Raw genomic sequence first — 19,110 nt, forward strand, 5'->3', positions numbered from 1 at the left:
TGCGAACACTTTCTTCCTCCCTGAGATATGGAGTATATGGCTCCAATCGTTAGCGTACATCTGCACAGTCAAGAGGGATTCAAGGCGTGAGTGTTGGATAGTACAAGAACTACAACTCTAACCACTTGTATTTTATAAATCCAATAAAAATCTTCAAATATGTCAAAATAAAATTATCATTTAAAAAATAAAATTATCATTTGTAGCAATCCCCCCCCCCCCCCAATAAAATTTATTTTAAAGAACACCAGAAAATCAAAACAAACAAAAAACATACCCTCGCCCCAACAAACAAATAAAAAAGAAAGAAAAATAAACTAAACCCACCGAAATAAAATTAATAAAACAACCCATGCAAACGAACCAAAGAGCAGTCAAAGCTCCAAGTGAACCCCCCCCCCCCCAGCAAAAAGCATGTAATTCTTTACCACTAAAGGTTTAATGATTCTTATGTAGTACGCCAATCTCTGTTGTCTTTCATTTTCATTCAACGGGGCTGCCTGAACATTTGTTCACATCAGTCTTATATTGTCTTTCTGGCCATGAACAGTGCGTCGAGTATGACTTCCACACAATTGATCAAGTAAGGCTTTATAGCGTTCTCGATAAAATTGTTCTTGATATCTCACTTTAAAATCTGATTATTAAATAACCGTTGTTTAAAAAGGAAATGGTTAAAATCATCCATTGTTTTAAAATTTCGAGATCTTCGATTCAAAATATATGCTACACTCCCTCTCGAATATGTGGATTCCACCCCCAAACATAAGTGTAAAAGCCAACGATTTATATATAACAAATGTACACCTCTAGAAGAAAATTGTAAGGGAGAAGTTTGACCTAACAGTTTCAATGGATATTCTCATAAAGTACAAATAACCAATATAGTTACTGCTCTAACTTGTTTGGTGACCCAAGGGGAATCATAGAGATAAGTCGTGTGTCTGTGCTACTTATATCAGAGCACACTGCCACAGATCTCGGTCATAATGTGGAAAACCTGTTTTTTGGGTAAGTGTTGTTTCTTTTAACCGAGTTAAGAATCCAATAGATGTTAGTCATCTAAATGTTATTCAGTTGTATACAAATCCCGGTCCACTGATAAGTGGTATATAGAATCAGATGGCAGATATGTGTAGTGACAAGTGTTTGTCATAAAGATACAGATCTGTCCTTTGGTGAGAATCCTCAGATTTTTCCGAATGACTGATGGAACACTCATCAAAACAAAATCTAAAATAAATTCTTATTTGAGATCAAGATTTGTTACAAAGAAAATTGCCAATACATTCAAATTTAGAATATTTATAGAATGTAAGATAATATTGATATTGCCATCACTGGTTGTCCGGGAGAAACATTTGATAAAGTTTTTCACATTTAATGAGAATATTTGTTGATTTTAAAGTTTAACTTTAATAGCTCAACTGATGAATGATATTGTTTAACAACACAAGAAGAGGTGAAAAGTGACATTTGTTTTGACTTTATTTATACATGCACATTTATTGAAAAAAAATGATGAAAATTTAAAAGAATTCATTCTTATGATTTAAAATTCTTCAAAGATATATGTTAGTTAAAAAAAAACCCAACTCCTTTAATTCAAAATCTTTAAAAAATGTGTTTAAATGCAAATCCTGTTGTTGACAGTCCTGTTTTTGGTGGGAATCTGCAGCGGTTCGTGTCCGGTCGGGTTTGTACAACATGGTACTTCCTGTTACATGACGTTCCACATTCGGGCTTCCTGGGCGGAGGCAAACGTAGGTGGTCAAAGTTATAAATGTATTCATTATATGTAATTTTTTTTACGGTGCTACCGTTGGGGCGAACGTAGTCCATAATTATATGAATGGAAATCCCACCTTATATATTAGATAATGAAATATAAATGTACATGTAATCAAATAAGTATGAACCAATATCATTTCAATCTTATTTTTACTTTGATTAACGTGTCATTGTCCGATAAAGCCATAGCACAAGTATCCATTTAATTGTGAAATACGGACCATGTTAGAGACTTAATTTTGATTTTTGATCAATACTATGTTCTAAATAGAGTTGTAATTGTTTAAAACTAGTTTCCAATTCACTGTGATCCCCTCCAACCCCACAGATTTATATATCGACAATCCAGTATACCTGTCAGAGTTATTTAAATTGTCAAGGTTCTCCCGCCAAATTTTAAATGATAACTGTCTCATCTCCCAAATTATATTTCTCATACCAAATATAAATGTTTAACAATGTTTGTAGTATTACTGCGGTCTGATTCAATCGTCTCTGTTGTCAATAAATGACGCCAGTGAGGAACAATTCATCCAAGGATATCTAGGACGACTCGGTTCAGGTAAGAAACACAGAACATGATATCCAGAACAACCCGATCCAGGTAAGAAACACACATCACAGGATATCTAGGACAACCCGATCCAGGTAAGAAACACACATCACAGGATATCTAGGACAACCCGATCCAGGTAAGAAACACACATCACAGGATATCTAGGACAACCCGATCCAGGCAAGAAACATACAACACAGGATATCTAGGGCATCCCATCCAGGTAAGAAACACACAACACAGGATATCTAGGACAACCCAATCCAGGTAAGAAACACATCACAGGATATCTAGGACAACCCGATCCAGGTAAGAAACACAGAACATTATATCCAGAACAACCTGATCCAGGTAAGAAACACACATCACAGGATATCTAGGACAACCCGATCCAGGTAAGAAACACACATCACAGGATATCTAGGACAACCCAATCCAGGTAAGAAACACATCACAGGATATCTAGGACAACCCAATCCAGGTAAGAAACACATCACAGGATATCTAGGACAACCCAGTCTAGGTAGGAAACACACATCACAGGATATCTAGGGCATCCCAATCCAGGTAAGAAACACAACACAGGATATCTAGGACAACCCAATCCAGGAAAGATACATACAGCACATGATATCTAGGACAACCCGATCCAGGTAAAAAACACACAACACAGGATATCTAGGACAACCCGATCCAGGTTAGAAACACACAACACAGGATATCTAGGACAATCCGATCCAGGTTAGAAACACACAACACAGGATATCTAGGACAACCCGATCCAGGCAAAAAACATACAACACAGGATAACTAGGACAACCCAATCCAGGTAAGAAACACACAACACAGGATATCTAGGACAACCCGATCCAGGTAAGAAACACACATCACAGGATATCTAGGACAACTCAATCCAGGTAAGAAACACACAACACAGGATATCTAGGACAACCCAATCCAGGTAAGAAACACACAACACAGGATATCTAGGACAACCCGATCCAGGTAAGAAACACACAACACAGGATATCTAGGACAACCCAGTCTAAGTAAGAAACACACAACACAGGATGTCTAGGACAACCCGATCCAGGTAAGAAACACACATCACAGGATATCTAGGACAACCCAATCCAGGAAAAAAACACAACACATGATATCTAGGACAACCCAGTCCAGGTAAGAAACACACAACACAGGATATCTAGGACAACCCAATCCAGGTAAGAAACACACAACACAGGATATCTAGGACAACCCAATCCAGGTAAGAAACACACATCACAGGATATCTAGGACAACCCGATCCAGGCAAGAAACATACAGCACATGATATCTAGGACAACCCAGTCTAGGTAAGAAACACACAACACATGATATCTAGGACAACCCAGTCCAGGTAAGAAACACACACAACACAGGATATCTAGGACAACCCAAACAAGGTAAGAAACATACAACACAAAATATCAAGGATAAAACAGAATATCAGTAAGAATCACAACACAGGATATCTAGGACAACCCAGTCCAGGTAAGAAGCATACAACATAGGATATCAGTAAGAATCACAACAAGGAGTATCTAGGACAACCAAATCCAGGTAAGAAACACATCACAGGATATCTAGGACAACCCAGGCAAGGTAAGAAACACACAACACAGGATATCTAGGGAACCCGATCCAGGTAAAAAACACACAACACAGGATATCTAGGACAACCCAATCCAGGTAAGAAACACACAACACAGGATATCTAGGACAACCCGATCCAGGTAAGAAACACACAACACAGGATATCTAGGACAACCCAATCCAGGTAAGAAACACACAACACAGGATATCTAGGACAACCCGATCCAGGTAAGAAACACACATCACAGGATATCTAGGACAACTCAATCCAGGTAAGAAACACACAACACAGGATATCTAGGACAACCCAATCCAGGTAAGAAACACACATCACAGGATATCTAGGACAACCCGATCCAGGTAAGAAACACACAACACAGGATATCTAGGACAACCCAATCCAGGTAAGAAACACACAACACAGGATGTCTAGGACAACCCGATCCAGGTAAGAAACACACATCACAGGATATCTAGGACAACCCAATCCAGGTAAGAAACACACAACACAGGATGTCTAGGACAACCCAATCCAGGTAAGAAACACACAACACAGGATATCTAGGACAACCCAATCCAGGTAAGAAACACACATCACAGGATATCTAGGACAACCCGATCCAGGCAAGAAACACACAACACATGATATCTAGGACAATCGGTCTAGGTAAGAAACACACAACACATGATATCTAGGACAACCCAGTCTAGGTAAGAAACACACAACACATGATATCTAGGACAACCCAGTCCAGGTAAGAAACACACACAACACAGGATATCTAGGACAACCCAAACAAGGTAAGAAACATACAACACAAAATATCAAGGATAAAACAGAATATCAGTAAGAATCACAACACAGGATATCTAGGACAACCCAGTCCAGGTAAGAAGCATACAACATAGGATATCAGTAAGAATCACAACAAGGAGTATCTAGGACAACCAAATCCAGGTAAGAAACACATCACAGGATATCTAGGACAACCCAGGCAAGGTAAGAAACACACAACACAGGATATCTAGGGAACCCGATCCAGGTAAAAAACACACAACACAGGATATCTAGGACAACCCGATCCAGGCAAGAAACATACAGCACATGATATCTAGGACAATCCGGTCTAGGTAAGAAACACACAACACATGATATCTAGGACAACCCAGTCCAGGTAAGAAGCATACAACATAGGATATCAGTAAGAATCACAACAAGGAGTATCTAGGACAACCAAATTAGGAAACACACAACACATGATATCTGGGACAACCCAGGCAAGGTAAGAAACACACAACACAGGATATCTAGGACAACCCAGTCCAGGTAAGAAACATACAACATAGGATATCAGTGAGAAACAAAACAAAGAATATCTAGGACAACCCAATTCAGGAAACACACAACACATGATATCTGGGACAACCCAGTCAAGGTAAGAAACACATAACACAGGATATCAGTGAGAAACACAACATAGAATCTCTTGGACTACTCAGTAAAAGTAATGAAAGCAAAACGCAGAATATTTAAGGAACCATTATGTAGGAAAAATTATATACATATAACAAAGATTATCTAGAACATCTCGGAAAAGGTCAAAAACCATACAAAAAAGAATATCATGGAAAAATTAGATCAGGTAGAGTTTTCACAAAAACATAAAACAGATAGTATCTTTACAATCTTGTTCATAAACTTAGTAGAAACTTTGTGTAATGTAATTTTAAGTTTTGTTCTGGTAATAGTTCTTATATAATTTTTGGGAGTTGATTTTAATCAACTCTCCTATGCAGTTACTCAGACAAACCGAAAGTGAAACAGTGTTTGGGCCTCAGCACAAATCATTGCTGCTGACAAGACTTAGTTCTTGTTCATGAACATAATTGATATAAAATCGATGTAATGTATGCTAAAGCATTGTTTTTCAAAGAAACTTATTTATAAATACCTTGTAAATAGTCAGATTTTAAATAGTACGAACAATTTAAATATTTTTTGTAGTCGTATGTATTCCTACGCCAGAGTTCAATATAGTCTCTTTCAACTCGACGCTCGGCTGTCTCCGTAAATCCTTGTCGGAGATTTACGGTGTCAGCCGAGCGGTTGGTTGAACGAGACTAGAGTTCAATATTGCTTGGATCCATACAATTTTCGAGAAATATTTCTGATAGATAGTTTGATTGAATTAATTTTATCTTTAAATATTATTTAACATGATTCGTATGGGGGTTTCTCGACATTCTTGTCGAAAAAGTCCAACAATTCATATCATAAAAATGTGCGTAATTCAAATTAGAAACTACATGTACTTGTCATGCAAAATAACATATCATTGATTTTAAAATAAATAAACATCGAAAAAAATCAACTCCCGTCAGTTCTTCAGTACTTTGATTTTTTATATTAACGATTAATAAATAGGTTCGTTTGCAATCCCACATACAGTGTGTTTACGTTTCTATAGGTGCGTTTTCCACTGACTCGCTGTGGATTGGGGGCACCAGCCTCTTCTCTGGGAGCTGGATCTGGACCCAGACTCAGACCAGCCCCACCTACACATCATGGGCCCCCAACGAACCATCCACCCACGCACTCAATAAGTGCATGGCTATCGGCTTCAAATCTCAGTTTCTTTGGACTGCCAACGTTTGTGAACAACTTAATAACTTCATCTGCGAATCTCCGTAAGTTGATTGTCGATCAATCGATCGATCGTCTCAGAGAGAGAGAGAGAGAGAGAGAGAGAGAGAGAGAGAGAGAGAGAGAGAGAGAGAGAGAGAGAGAGAGAGAGAGAGAGAGAGAGAGAGAACTATCTCTCAGGAAGTCTATATAAAATAGAATTTTTTGTCTGTTTACTCAGGAACACATCATATTTGCTTCAAATTTAAAAAATATAGCTTTGGTTCAGACATACACATTTTCTTCAAATTCTTTTGCAGGGCATAGGTCGAAAATTTCGAAAATTATGAAATAATCGGTAACTTCAATAAAATTTTTTTAAACAATATTTTGTTTATGCTCGATTTCTTGACTTCTTGACTAAATGGTTTTTTGATGATATCGAGTGGACTTTTGTAATGGCTTTTGTTTGAGTATGTCATTTAAAACTTAAACGAAAGGAAAACTATGATTTGAATACTTTTACAGATAATATTGTCGCATATAATACTCTTTATTTGCTTCATTAAAGACCATTCGATAAAGTATTTATTTCAAGGGTCTTTTCTAATATCTCCCTTCAAACAGGAAACGGAAATAAATATGTACAAGATAGACAAGGAAACTGGGGTGTCCGACACCAGGCGTCATCATTCATAAGGATCATTAGGATTACTTACACTCATTTGTTGTTGAGAAAGAATACACATTTCTGAAACAAACAGATATAAACATGGAACAGTCTAGGAAGAGTAAAAATCAAAAGTATAAAAGATACCCCATTTGAGAAATGAATATATCATTCATTAGGCCAAGTAAATACAAAGTATTTCCGGCTCCATGATTAACCCTAAATGATGAACGGCACTCTCCAGTTTATAGATATATTTTCCCGGAAGTATTAAACAATTGGTCTTTCTGTTTTTTGGGAAATTAGAAATAAGTAAGAAACAAAAACTAGGATTATGTTCAGTATATTTATGATCAAGTGGGGCTGCCAAACTAGACAAGTTCGAAAACTGCAATAATAGGGTAAATTGAAATAAGACGTTTTTCAACCTCCCAACCAAGTCATTCGGGGTTTAAAAGAAGCATATGATTTATCTAGGCGTTTTAGATTTTTGTATTTGTTGACCATTGGAATAGAAAACAATTACAATTAAAACTAGTTTGAAGAGTAGCCCAAGAAATACATGTATAAACATTAATAAACGGACAAATTGCTTTGGATACATCTTTCAACAAAAAAGTTTATCGGAATATAATAATTGATTCTTCTTAAACATAGATGAAAAATGATACAAAAATGAAAAGTATGTGTAAATCCATGGTTTATTGTCATAAAATATTTTTTGCTCAAATTAACATACACATGAGATCTTAAAGAATTACAACAAATATTGATTCGTATTATATAAGTTAAATTATATTTTCATTGTTTTGTTATTATGAACAGTATCGTAAGGTAAATTTGAAAGAAGAAGTGTGTTTATGATTCATTTAAAAGTAAGAGAATACATGTATTCTGTAAGTATGCAATCAAAAACCCCCAGTTCAATTGTTATTCCAAAATGCGTGTGCTATACGTTGTTTTATGGCGATTATTAACAGAATTGTTAGAATATTTTGATAAACATATTCCGTACCTCGGTAAAATTACATTAACTGAATATGTACAAGGGTTGAGTACATGTTTTAATCTCTTACATGTAAGTGTGGATTATACTACCCGTGTGATAAACCTTTGCTTTATCAACGTGTGATGTTTTATCAAATACTTCCGGTCAGAGCTTTTTTTGACACAGCCCTTCGCATAAACGCTTCAGTGACCTAGTTTTTGAAGGTTTTCTTGTACATGTATATTCGTCACGTTTGAAGATTCTGTCGAAAATTTAACTTAAGAAATGAAAGAAAACACAGAAATCGGTAGTTAATAAAACAGTTACTGCAAATTACTCTAACTATCAAGGAGTGAGGCTTATCCTATCGACGCGATTAAAACAACGTCAGTATTCAAACTAACGAGCATTTGCAACATGGAGCATGTCAACAAACTTAACTCTTCAAGCCGGCAATACTTCCACTTTAAAAAGTGGTAAGATCTAAGGAAAAAATATTGATATAAACAAATTGTTTCAAGGTTTATTTCAGTGAAGATTTACATTAAAAAAGCTATGTTTATCTTCAAACGGACTTACTAAATTGCATTCCACAAGATCACAATAACCGCATAACACAACATTGCATCATCGATTTGGCTAAAAAAATTACTATGCAATTCGTGTCATTTAAGAGGCTGTCTCAAAAGCTTTATATATAAATCAAATAGAACATCTATACTTGTGTGGTGTTTATATTCGCCTTATCAAATTCCTTGAAATTACCGCGTGCATTTATACACCATTTCAACTTTTGGATAAAGTAAATGTAAAATCACTCAATATAGATATCATCTATATATCTTTCTATCAATCTCTGAAGCTCGGTAGTTCAAACTACATTGTCGTTCTCAAACGCAAATGACATTTGACACCTTAAAAAAGCTTGGGAACGATAGATTATAAACATCATGAACATGTATAATCATGATTCATCATAAAATTCTTCACATAGTGAGATAGAAAATATTATAAATAAAAGACTCGTGTGTGATGATCTTGGTCAACTGATTAGGTATGTAACAATTCTCCACACGTGACACTTTCTTTTTATAATAATAAAGACATGGATAGAAAAATTTCACTTCGTTCTGCACCCCTTAGCGATCGATTTCATTCATTTATGTTGAGTTATGCATACTAAGTACTTTGCAATATACATGAATTTTTACACTCGAAACAGATATCTTTTAAACAGTTTTCGTTATTTTAAAATAATGACCAAACTTCAACACTTGACAAAGATGCATGTACATGGAAAAAGTATAATACTTATAAAATTATAAAACACTCTTTAACATAGAGATAATACATAAAAACCTAGCTATTTTGAGGTCTTGCGAAGCTATATCTAAGAGGATTACCGGCAAACTTAAGGGCACTGATCCTGTTCATCTTGTTCTTGAGCACCGTCTGGCACTTCCGGAACACGGTGGGGGGCGGGGCTCCGTTCTGTAGGGGGTCCTGGCTCCCCGAGCCCCCCTCCTCCTCCTCAAAGTTAGGCGGAGGCATGTCATCAACCTCCAATAATCCAGACAAGTTGTACGACTTGCCGTTGGTTTTCCGTTTGTTCAGGGCATCCTTCTGTAAGTTAGCCTTCAAGGACTTTTCTCTCCTTAGTACAGTGTTGGGCATAAAGTGAGCTGTTTTTGATTTCTTTTCGGCTGTACTTTCATGTTGCATACTTGTGCTTCCATTAGGAATGGCGGGATCCCCATTGTCACTGCTGCCTGCGTATACAAAGGAGTCTTTGGGTGGCTTTTTTGGTGGCATTGGTGGGTTTCTTGGTACCTTATCAGGTTTCTTCACTAGGGTGACTGTTCGTTTGGGCGGAGTTGGTAATTTCTTTGCAGGTTTGGTTGACCTGATTTCTCCATTTTGGTGGATTTTTGTCGGCGGAGGGGGAGCGTTAGGAAGGCTCTTTATTTCCGCTTCACTGGACCTGCTGGGACCTGTGACGTATTTCTCTTCCAGATATCCAGAAGAGTCATCCGGAAAAAGAAAACTTTTTCGTTTCAATGGTGGAAGTGGTTTGTTTTTAACTACAGGAGGCGGGGCGCACGTTTTGCTCCAATGCGCAGTTGGTGCCGACCAATCACAGGAACTTAAATCACTCACGCTTCCGATTTTTAAACTGAGTACATCGTATGGTATGGTTTCCTCGCACTTGGAGCCTGGCATACTCCGAGACAGCGGGGCCTGGGGTATGGGCACCTCCTTCGGTGTGTGCTTAGTTCTTGGCATGAGTCTGGCGGTGTCTGTGATTTGTGCATACGGGTTCTCCGAGTTGTCAGTGTAGAAGTCACTTGGAGTCCCACAGTCGGGCTCTTGGTGACACAATGGCTGCTCAGAGTCACAATGTCTTCTAACCGAACTATCGTTCTCACAAGATGCTTGTTGTCGCCGGGTCGAATCTGGAAATTTGAAATTTTTATTAAAGATAAAATCTCCAATTCAATATCCAAAGAGACAGGGAAACAAGTCCTTTATTATTTTATAAGCAAAATAAAGTAACCTTACTCTGTGCTTATGATTGCAATAGTACTAATAGATAGATAAAACTGCTTTTGCGATTAGAAATGAACACCATGTTCCAAAACTTTGAAATTCGTGTAGGACGAACGTGATCTAAAAAACCGAGCCGTTTTCAATCAATTTTTTATCATCCACATTATACTGTCGCTTTCCGATTACAAGCTACATCTGAAGTATCAAACCGTAACAGTAACACAATATCTATTTCATACCAAGTACGAACGGACTGGTTGTCAGAAAGAGGGCAGACACAGAGGATGTCCGAATGTTTCAACGGTAGGGGACTTTAAAACTACTTTAATGACTAAGACCTGGGCAAACGACATACAATTTAGCCAACCCCGATGGTTCATGCGAATAATGGATATGTTTGCAGTCAATAAAATTTACATGCACAGACTAGCGTTTTTAAATTTCATACATTTTATACCCCAACAAATTGGAAGTACACCTTTTGCATTAATTTGTAAACAATTGCAATGAACAGATTGTGCCCTGCGTCTATATGTCTATATGAATAAATGATGTATTGATGCATCGCAACAGCCTTTTCTCTAAAATTTGTATTCGGAACAGTGATTAAATATTATAGTACAATTTACCATAAAGAACCAAATTTAGAGATGCGAAGCACTAAATACCCAATCCCATGTTTGAAATTAAAAAAAAAAATAATTCTTAATTTTTTCCTGTCAGTTGCAACAAAAACAATTAAAGCCATATACATGAATATCTCATCCAATCCAGTTTAAATTTTTTCAACTCTGTCCGCTCCTCTTAAAGGCCAGCCAATATTAGCTGCAATGCAGTTGTTTCATTATTTCAATTTTAAATAATAGGTTAAGAAAGCAATTAAGACAATTTTGTGAGACGGTTAATACACAAATGAACAAACTATATTGTTTAATATATTAAGCATTGTATCATATTAATGTTAAAAGTGTTATTTCCCGCGCTTGCGCATGATATCATCTAGGAGAATTTGAATATGATCTAGAAAGTTAAACAAGTAGCAGTTGCATTTTATTAGAACGATTTAGAAAAACCCCGCGCCTCTACTTACTCTGTATATGTTTAGGTTGGTAGTCGATTCCAGATTTACTGAAAAAGAGGAGAATTTTTAGACTATTAGTAACTTATCAGAAGGAAAAAAATACAAATTTTAAACAAAAATTAGTACCCGCAAGAAAAAACAAAAAACAAAAACAAAACCAACAAGATCAATTTCATCATTCGTGGAATTCGAAGATGAACAATAGTGGATTAGGGATACCCACGCAATCCCCAAATATTGATCCATCAGGAATTCTTATGATGTCTCAGTCCACTTGAGAAAAACAACTTGTGTAGAATATGTTAAGTTTTCAAGACGACTCACCTAAATGCACATCGACAGATGACTCCTATGGCCACCACTATTAACATCACACCTACACTGATACTGACAATGATCCATATCGTTCTGGGATCTAAGTTGGAATCAGCTTCAATAAAGACATAATGCTAAAGTAAATAGTATTATCCTAAAAATATTAAGAGTTTCTAAAAATCTTGCCCGTTTCAAAAGAGCTGTGTCTTGTCTTTTGGGGGAACATTTCAAAGTTTGTGTGCAATAGGTAACATTTCACGATGAGATATTGCAATATTAATAAATATTAATGATTAAAAGAAACGATGTCCATGCAGTCATTAAGTTTATAAGTAACAAATATTCATTCAGTGATTAAAAATCCAAAACTTTCTTTGGCCATTCGATGATCAGACCTTCAAAGATTCACTGAGAAATAACAAGACCTTTACAGATACTCATGTCATGCAGTGATTAGTCAAATTAACATATTCTGATCTTATGAACATGCACAATTTAGCTTCAATATCTAGGTATTAGAATTACACAACTATTTCTAGAAAAGGGACATCATTTAACGATTTTATTAACTACTAAAGTAAATTTGCAGTGAAGACTATTAAAAGGGTCATTAATCAGTATGATTATCCTAGAATATGTTTACACAATTAATAATTCAGTAAACACATATTGTGAGCATATTTATAAAACAAAAAATTAATAATAAATTCTATTTTCCATATTGATAGAGAAAGCAAATGCTATTTGTAATAAACTAATTTTGGTAACTTAATATTTTCAAGCATATTAAGCTGACAATTAAAAAGTTGTCTTAAGACGAATACAGGCCCGGGAACCAAACACTTAGACGAGTCTGCTTTACTCCTCGTAAATGTGAGATTTGGTCAGCGTTAGAGACGTCAGAAATCTAAAGTGATCTCATCCAGTTTTATGGCTCCAGGGTCAGATGACCAGAAGAATTGAGACGGAATGTAAATAACTTATGAGGCATATCAGATCAAGGGGTTTTATCTCAATTTAATTTTTTAACCCCCCCCCACTATACTCTACCTACATGTACAGTACCATGTGAAAACATGAATACGCTGGGATCGTTATGACAAAGCATGGAGCTTGTCAGACCGGATTTTCCTTTCCAAAAGGCAATTTGCTTAAAATAGGCCAAATTAGAACTGCTTTCTGAACAGCCGAGGTCACTCAGTATTTTCATTCTCGGTAATTTTTTTTTAGAGAAATCAGAAACGGGAAATGGTATGTTAAAACTTTGAAATAAAAAAAAAACTATGCATAGCCCAACATGTGTGTATGACGAGGAAACATATGTAACATATGGTTAAGAGAGGAACTCTGTGGATATAGTACAACGTCTATAGTTACAGTTGATATAACACAATGTAATGATTAGGACAAGGGGCCAGGGACAAAGATAAGGGCCAGCGACAAAGATATGTTCTTAATCATAACAAATTGCTATACTTTCTCCGTCAATTGTTGTCTTAGATGAATTACACCCGGTCACGTGGTTACAAGTCTCATTACTACAATCACATATGGATCCACATTTATGTCCATAGAAAGGATACGGACAGTTGTCACGACAATCTTCGTTGTACGATCCATCCGGGCACACTAAATAAGAGATGGAATAGAATTCACCATTTAGTACGTTTTCTCCGAGATTTTTTTTAAACAAAAACATGTATTGTTATCCTGAAAGTATTTTGCACCTCTCAAATTGTTTTAGATTTCAGTGAGATATGTTTAAATGTATTTGAGTTGTACCTATGCAAGTGTTGGTTTTATTGTCCAAGTGGTAATTAATACAGCATCCACTCTTACCTTTCCTACAAAACAACATATCATTAAATTAGAAGGCATTCAACAGTTTCCATCAAAATATAAATCTTTGGCTGCTGAACCGTTCGCTTCAAGTAGACTAGCTCAGTGGTTTATATCATTCCGCGATTTAATCTTCTGATCTATAGTCATTGTCTCTTAAATAAAAATAGAAATACCGTCTCGTTGGAAAAACCATTGATTTAAGGTTTTTATTTGCAGGGATGTTCGTTTCTCCGTTTATGGCTGTAGGTAACATATAGTTATACCTACAGACGTGTGCTAGTGACAAAGAATCAACTTCAAGGTTATATATACACAAAGCTGACGGAAGTGTGATATACATCAACCATTACTTTAGAAAACTTTTGTGTAACGTCATATTCGTTAACCTACGAGTAATATCAACATACTTACGACGTACAATTCCCTCCCGACGAAGCCGATGTTTGGGTGATAACTGCAACAAAGATTAAGATGGTATCAGTAAGGTCCATGTCAATAAATAATAATTTTCATTATACGTAACTTCATCAGAAAAACAAGATAAACGGGAAATTATATCTAATTCTATAAATATCGATATTAATTTCCTGGTGAATGAGTAATGAACCACATTTTTAATTTAAATTTAAGGATTTATAAAATTGTCGTGTTGTGAGAAGTTGAAAATGTAACTAATTTGATTTCTTTGGTAGAATGCAAAACAAAAGACTGGGTATAGATCTTACATCTAATCACACTTAAGCTATCAATAGGCTGAAAAAGAACAAACAAACTATGAAACAGTCAACCAGAAATAAGTGAGTATAGTAAATAGTTTGTTTCACTCTTATCAAATACGTGTAGCTATGTTGTATCAAACTATTTTTCGAAAATTTTGAGCTGTAGATAATAAGAATTCTTAGAGTAAATGTAAAAATAAGAAAGGACTCCTGTGAAAATTTCATATTTGACCTCATGCTTCTACTGAATAAAACAGCTCTTTATGAATAAATGCGTACTGTCACACACCGAGCAAGTATGTACACAAAAAAATACAAATGACATCGTACGCTTACTCTGACCATCAAAATAAAATCATGTAAATCTATGTGAACTATCACAAATAATAGACATATAAATATTATATAAACACAGATGGTTTCATCAACTCTCCCTTACCATTCACACAACCTGTCACGTGATGACACTCTTGGACCTGACACAGACATTCTGTTTCACAAAGTTGACCATACCGGCCCGGAGGACACGGCGTATTACAGTCTCCGAAGAACCCAGGGTCACACTCTGCAAAGAGTCGGGATCACTTTTAGGAAAGCAATAACCACACAATTTTAAGGAAGCTAGCTGGTCAACATAATACTAATTGACATTAGAACTACCTTAAATTGTTAGACACGAGATTTATTGCCATAAACTATTATTTAGTAAAGGAAAAAAATCCATACATCTTGAATAAGCTTTAAATGTTGAATAGTCAGGTCAAATAGATTAAACTGATGGTCACACGAATCGACCCCTCTTAAGATTTAGGGAGACTTTTGCACATATTAATTAATTCATCAACGTTTACTCACAATAAAGGTCAATAACAAGAATTGGTAGAAAATATTAAACTGGGCAATGTCCAAATTATTGAATTAGTCAGAAATGCACGTCACTCACCGACACATCCGGTTCCTTTTTCATTCAACTTGTAATTATTACAACACTTGATGGCAGAATTGGTTTTTCTGAAAATTGATTCATATCATAAAAGTCGGTATATTTACACTGTCAGTCATTAAGATACTGCAAATATGTTCCAGATATATTTCAAAATTCCGTTCGTTTCATAGGCAATTAACAATAAACAAATGTCCAAAGAAATCCTAAGGAACTTGAACTTATCATTGTCAATTTAATTTATATAAAAAAAAATCAAAGACAAAAACCAGGTCCAAAGAAATCCTAAGGAACTTGAACTTATCATTGTCAATTTGATTTATAAAAAAAAAATCAAAGACAATATACATTCAATTTGAAACAAAAATTACATGTTAAAGACTAAAATCACAAAGAGAATATATAGTATAGACCTGTAGTATTCAATACATTGACAATTTTTCCAAATTGTGACACATTGACTCATTTTTGTACCCGTGTATTTAAATTTTACATTTTGAAATTATTACATTATGAATTCTCAAACTTTTAGGAGAATTTCTAAAAAAAAAAAAAGGATTCATTTTTGCGATCAGATGACGGAACCTTTGCTTCTGAATGTGTACATATAAGGAAGAAGATAAGGAACAATTCAATTTGACCCGATAAATGATCTCGGAGAATATATGTACAGACATTTTACATAATTAAATGACATACTTATAATGTACAGCGATTAAAGACTTCCTATATCAGGTTAGAAAGCTAAACAATGAAATTAAACGCAAGTCATCTGTTGACAAAAATTTCGTATTTATCAGTGTTACATTACCCGTTACTGGTAAGCCCGGACTTGTTGCTGAATTAACACGTAGATATCATACGTGTTACAGTTTTGCTTATTGTTGCTGACATGGTTTTGGTAATTCATAAAACATATTAACAGAGTAAAGTTAAGAAAACAACTTACGAACAAATTCCTATCTCCGACGAAAGATAAACACTCCCAGGACAGAACACGCAAAAAATTAAAAACAAAACTACACCAGACATTGTTTTGTCATGGTTTATTTTATCCAAAGTCCTCAGCTCAAATGGCTGAGCCAATTGTTGTATATTGTTTTTCCGTTTTACCATAAGTGTTTTTATGTATAGTAATCATTGAAACGATATGGGGATACTTTAAACCATTGTCATATTAAGCCATGTGATTGGGGAAGTGCATTAAGTGCCATTTCGTCCTTTCTCAGATAGATCAGTTTAGTTTAAACAATACTCCCTAGATAGATGCACGTTGTATCAATTTTTATAAGCAATAATCCTAAAAGTAAACGTTTTTTAACTTCAGATTTGTTGATGGTTCCTAACATTTTCACTTGTAATTAAAAGGAAAGGGAGATGTCAAAATATAATATTTTATTGTTTACGTTACTGAAATTTTTCTTCCATAGAGAACGTGAATGTAAAAAAAGAACACATTAGAATCATAAAATGGCATAGAATTACTTTAGTTAAATGTCACTGTGGTACTGTCTATTTCTGAATGTTTGCAACCACCATATTGCATGTGTGTATTACAGTGTTATAACTGCCGTAGCTTTCAACACACTTTACAAGCAAAAAATGTGTGGAATGTAAATATATCAATTTTGATAAGCAATAATCCTAAAAGTAAACTTTTTTAACATCAGATTTGTTGATGATTCCTAACATTTTCACTTGTAATTGAAAGGAAAGGGAGTAGTCAAAATATATTTTATTTCAAATTGAAATAGGATCGGACAGCAGACATGTCCTATTTTTCTCCCCTCCCTAGGTAGATGTTCTGTGTGTAAATTTTGATAAGCAATAGTCCTAAAAGTGAACATGTTTTAACATCAGATTTGCTGATGGTTCCTAACATTTTCAATTGTAATTTAAAGGAGAGGGATTGTCAAAATATATTATTGTATTGTTTACGTTATTGAAAATTTTCTACATAGATAACTTGAATGTAAAAAAAACCCCGATTAGAATCATAAAATGGCATAGCATTAATTTGGTTAAACTGTCACTGTTGTATTTTCTATTTCCGTATTTTTGCAACCACCATATTGCCTGTTTCCGCTTTCCTCACCACAGTGATGTAATCGTATAGATAATGATATTTTTATCCTTAAATTTCCGCTCATGGATAAGAAATATAACGATAGATAATGTGACTTTTACATTTTTGTCCATTTACTTTAAATAAAAAACTGAATAAATTGAGGAAAAAATGTCGACCCAAAGCCAATTTGAAAGCTGATATAATTGATTAATATAGGATGAAGACGGAAATCTGCAGTCATTTAAGGATTTCCGAATCTCTTTTTACAATGTAGTTACAAAATATGTAAATCGCGTGTTTATATTTATTTGTTTGATATAAATAGAAAGGACATTATGTAAGGAAAACAGCTTAAACGTCACTGAAGGAAGCATATTTTAATTTGTCACTGTCACAAAATATTTCAATCTTTGAAGTAGCGATTTTGGCAGTAGTTCTTACGACATCACAGCAGTAATATATTGCGGGTCACTCTGTATTATTTCAAATTAGTAGCTAAACTGGCACAAAACATTACGACAAAAGTAATATTTTTGATATTGATTCTATAAACCCCTAATGAAGAGGGTTGAAAATGCATGAATTGGGTCTACATTTGATTGTTTTTGTAAAAAATCTTTACAGTTCTTCCAGCATATGAAATTGCCGATTTATCACTACACAGTTCACACAATTTACTTCGATTATTGACGCCACAGCATAAATGAAAAATATTCAACAGCGTTTTTTACTAATTTCCTCAATTAATGTTAGCAAAGAAAAAAGAATTATAATTAATATTAATGTATGATATTTTTCTATTCAAACTTAAATTGATGACATATGACTATAGGGTAGTTTTTATTTAAATACATATCATATGACACTTCAAACGTCCGATGGTCGCGATGCGATTCAAAATGCCTCCAAATGGCTGTATCTCATTGAAGATTACTATCCAAGCTTGACATTATCTTGTATAGAGTGTCCATCTAAATGTTAATAATCATTATCATTTATTTTTGGCATCAAGTAATAAGGTGACTATATTTTGGAGCATAAATAACATTCAGCATACAACAATGTTGAACTCATCACTCTTACTTAGTGGTTCATCATGGCTAATGCTTTGGTTGGCTGTTACTTTCTTGCCCAACAAGCTCGGCGGTTTAGATATTGAATTCAACAGTTATCAATACATAGAGAATATTACATACCCTTTTCTATATCACACCTTGTATCAGCCCGAGATTCCAATATCAGCCCGAGGGCTGATACAGGGTGTGATATGGAAAAGGGCATTTATTATTATATTCATTACATACTGACTAATAACATACAGAAAACAAAAAC

General features: G+C 35.0%; 2 protein-coding genes across 2 annotated transcripts; one reads left to right on the plus strand and one right to left on the minus strand.

Moving 5' to 3' along the window:
- The first annotated feature begins 900 nt into the window (after positions 1–900).
- Positions 901–6,991, plus strand: LOC128181782 (asialoglycoprotein receptor 2-like). The gene is made up of 5 exons (XM_052850303.1): positions 901–1,011; positions 1,654–1,763; positions 2,260–2,353; positions 6,451–6,670; positions 6,926–6,991. Exons 1-5 carry the CDS (start codon positions 990–992, stop codon positions 6,930–6,932), a joined length of 453 nt encoding a protein of 150 aa, XP_052706263.1. The 5' UTR covers positions 901–989; the 3' UTR covers positions 6,933–6,991.
- A 1,781-nt stretch (positions 6,992–8,772) lies between these two features.
- On the minus strand, positions 8,773–16,791 carry LOC128181385 (multiple epidermal growth factor-like domains protein 10). The gene is made up of 9 exons (XM_052849777.1): positions 16,660–16,791; positions 15,711–15,778; positions 15,207–15,332; positions 14,460–14,502; positions 13,989–14,050; positions 13,683–13,835; positions 12,216–12,321; positions 11,901–11,938; positions 8,773–10,716 (listed from the first exon to the last, which is right to left on the minus strand). Exons 1-9 carry the CDS (start codon positions 16,740–16,742, stop codon positions 9,623–9,625), a joined length of 1,773 nt encoding a protein of 590 aa, XP_052705737.1. The 5' UTR covers positions 16,743–16,791; the 3' UTR covers positions 8,773–9,622.
- Between the last annotated feature and the right edge of the window lie 2,319 nt (positions 16,792–19,110).

The sequence above is a fragment of the Crassostrea angulata genome, chromosome 4, assembly GCF_025612915.1.
Source record: "Crassostrea angulata isolate pt1a10 chromosome 4, ASM2561291v2, whole genome shotgun sequence".
In the NCBI taxonomy this organism is placed as follows: domain Eukaryota; kingdom Metazoa; phylum Mollusca; class Bivalvia; order Ostreida; family Ostreidae; genus Magallana; species Magallana angulata.

Bases quoted from the DNA above. Each gene is read 5' to 3' on its own strand.
- LOC128181782 (XM_052850303.1), top strand. From the start codon at position 990: ATGTGGAAAACCTGTTTTTTGG. The intron at 1,012-1,653 runs GTAAGTGTTGTT...TGTTGTTGACAG, and splicing joins GTGGAAAACCTGTTTTTTGG to TCCTGTTTTTGGTGGGAATC. The intron at 1,764-2,259 runs GTAGGTGGTCAA...CAATGTTTGTAG, and splicing joins CTTCCTGGGCGGAGGCAAAC to TATTACTGCGGTCTGATTCA.
- LOC128181385 (XM_052849777.1), bottom strand. From the start codon at position 16,742: ATGTCTGGTGTAGTTTTGTTTTTAATTTTTTGCGTGTTCTGTCCTGGG. The intron at 15,333-15,710 runs GTGAGTGACGTG...GACTCTTTGCAG, and splicing joins AAAAGGAACCGGATGTGTCG to AGTGTGACCCTGGGTTCTTC. The intron at 14,503-15,206 runs GTAAGGGAGAGT...TCTTTGTTGCAG, and splicing joins CGTGACAGGTTGTGTGAATG to TTATCACCCAAACATCGGCT.